The sequence below is a fragment of the Marmota marmota genome, unplaced genomic scaffold (genome assembly GCF_001458135.2).
Source record: "Marmota marmota marmota unplaced genomic scaffold, marMar, whole genome shotgun sequence".
In the NCBI taxonomy this organism is placed as follows: domain Eukaryota; kingdom Metazoa; phylum Chordata; class Mammalia; order Rodentia; family Sciuridae; genus Marmota; species Marmota marmota.
The window spans coordinates 17,106,915-17,109,848 of NW_026000174.1; the positions used below are offsets into that span (position 1 = coordinate 17,106,915).

Below are 2,934 nucleotides of genomic sequence, written 5' to 3' on the forward strand. Positions count from 1 at the left end.
TAGTTGACTGAAGAGGATAAAAAAATAACAATGATTGTGTTAAATGTGCATGACTTTAGTGGCAAACTTATACTAAAATTACTGAATTACTATGAATAGAAATGTTATGCTTCCTGAAAGGGAAGACAAATGTAAATTCTAATGATATAAAGAGATTGATATTTTTTAGTTGAGTTTGTTGAATAATTTAGAACTATAAATTTCAGAGTCAGGAAAAATAACAAAGTCACCATTTTCTCCCAAGCATCTTGCAAATTATGGAAACAAAGATTCAGAAAATAAATATAATTGTATTGAGAGAAGAATCTCCAGGAAATATGAATTACTCTAGTCACAATAGATAAAATCTGCCGCACAAATATCAGCTAGATAAATTTAAAAAATAGAGAAAATTAGATAACCTTCTAAAATAAAAATACAAGAAAATCAAAGTGGGAGAACAGAATCCAACAACAGATAATGAGAAGAAATGGTATAAAAATCATGTGGAAATGCAATGCATTTAAATATTGAGTATATTTCAATATAATAAAAATATTGAAAGAACCAATGTAGCCAAGCATTAGAACACAATTTTTATGATAAAGCATTTCTCTGCCTTAGTTTTTATGATAAAGCATTTCTCTACAATTTCTTTGTATTAGGTGCTATTCCTTTTCTTTTCTATTTTTATTTTTTTATTGATTTTATTTTTTAAATACATGACAGCAGAATGCATTACAATTCTTATTACACATAGAGAGCACAATTTTTCCTATATTTGTATATAAAGTGTGTTCATACCAATTCATGTCTTCATACATGTACTGTGGGGTTTTTTTTGCATTACAATTCTTATTACACATATATACCACAAATTTTCATATCTCTGTTTGTATATAAAGTAGGTTGACACTCAATTTGTGTATTCATACATGTACTTTAGATAATGATATCCATCAAATTCCACCATCCTTGCTAATACCCTGCCCCCTCCTTTTCTGTCTCACTCCTCTTCTCTATCTAGAATTCATTTATTCCTCCCATGCTTCCCCTCCCAACCCCACTATGAGTCAGCCTCCTTATATCAGAGAAAACATTCGGCATCTGTTTTGGGGGGATTAGGTAACTTCACTTAGCATTATCTTCTCCAATGCCATCCATTTACCTGTAAATGTCATGATTTTATTCTCTGTTATTGCTGAGTAATATTCCATTGTGTATATATGCCACATATTTTTATCCATTCATCCACTGATGGGCATCTAGTTTGGCTCCACAGTTCAACTATTGTGAATTGTGCTGCTATAAACATTGATGTGGCTGTGTCCCTGTAGTATGCTGTTTTGAAGTCCTTTGGGTAGAGTCTGAGGAGAGGAATAGCTGGATCAAATGGTGGTTCCATTCTCAGGTTTCCAAGGACTCTCCATACTGCTTTCCATATTGGCTGCACCAATTTGCAGTCCAACCAGCAATGTGTGAGTATACCTTTTCCCCATATCCTCCCAATACTTATTGTTGTTTGTCTTCATAATAGCTGCTATTCCTTTTCTGTTCCTCGTTTCTGCAGTACCATTTTCTTCACACGATCATATATTTGCTTGGTTCTGACCCCATAGATGACAGGGTTGAGCATTGGTGGCACTACAACATACAGATTGGCCAGGAGTATATGGATATAGCGGGGGACATTTCGACCAAAGCGATGTGTCATGAAGGAAAAGAGGGCAGGTGTATAAAAGGCCAGGATGACACAAACATGAGAACCACACGTGCTGAGGGACTTGAGTCGGGCTTCCTGTGAAGGGAGACGGAAAACAACACGGAGAATCTGGATGTAAGAAAGGGCAATCGCAATGATGTCAAACACTAGATTACATATGGCACATAAACCATAGATGATATTGATCTTGATGCTGGCACAAGACAGGCGAGCAAGACCCATGTGCTCACAGTAGGTGTGGGGGATGACGTGGTTCCCACAGAAGGGCAGTCGTAGTATGAGAAATACAAATGGAATGACAAATATAATTGCCCTCACTAACACACCAAGACCAATTACAAACACAACCTTGTTGGTGAGGACAGTGCTATATCGGAGAGGGTTGCAGATGGCCACATAGCGGTCATATGCCATTGCTAGGAGGACTGCTGACTCCATAAGTGTGAATTTGTGAATGAAAAACATCTGGATGAGGCAGTCTTCAAAGATGATCTCTCTGAGATTAATCCAGAAGATCCCAAGCATCTTAGGGATGGTCGCTGTGGAGAGCCCCAAGTCAATGGTAGCCAACATGGCCAGGAAGTAGAACATGGGCAGATGAAGACTGCTCTCAGACTTGATCACCAAGAGAATGGTGAAGTTCCCTACGAGGGCAATCAAGTATACACCACAGAAGGGAAAGCCGATCCAGATGTGAAGTGCCTCTAGTCCTGGGATCCCCAGCAACAAGAAGGTAGAGGGGTGAGACTGACTATTATTGGAAAGGTACATCCTGTTTAGGAATGCATGAGTCCATGTTTTTTAGTTTGGTATTTACATCAAAACTGCAAGTCACCAGTTTTCTGCAGCCTTTGAGACCTAAAGATAATATAAGGAATATTATACCTTTCAATACAGGTTCTTCTGCAAATCTGACAATTTGAAATACACTTTCTACAGAGAACTTCAGATAAGTGACATCCAAGGATAAGTCCCTAAAGATAATTATAAATTAAATTAAAATGAAATGTTCTGCATGTGACTTTAAACTTTGCTAGCCTTCTCCTCTTTGATACATTATCAATATCACCAATATTATGAAATAATTTTAGCTCTCTATTCATTAACTACTTTTTCTTATCAGCAGTATCATCAATACCAGAACCCTCCTGAATTTCTATCAACTTATGTGTCTGCTAGCCTTTGAATACAGTACTGGAAATTAATCCCAGTTGATTGAATGATAATATGCA

At 36.9% G+C, this 2,934-nt stretch overlaps 1 protein-coding gene across 1 annotated transcript; it reads right to left on the reverse strand.

Annotated features, from left to right (window-relative positions):
• Positions 1–1,519: 1,519 nt before the first annotated feature.
• Positions 1,520–2,473, reverse strand: LOC107160822 (olfactory receptor 52E2). The gene has a single exon (XM_015507429.1). It carries the CDS (start codon positions 2,471–2,473, stop codon positions 1,520–1,522), a length of 954 nt encoding a protein of 317 aa, XP_015362915.1.
• Between the last annotated feature and the right edge of the window lie 461 nt (positions 2,474–2,934).

What these genes read in the sequence shown, in the direction of transcription:
- LOC107160822 (XM_015507429.1), bottom strand. Translation starts at nt 2,473, where the DNA reads ATGTACCTTTCCAATAATAGTCAGTCTCACCCCTCTACCTTCTTGTTG.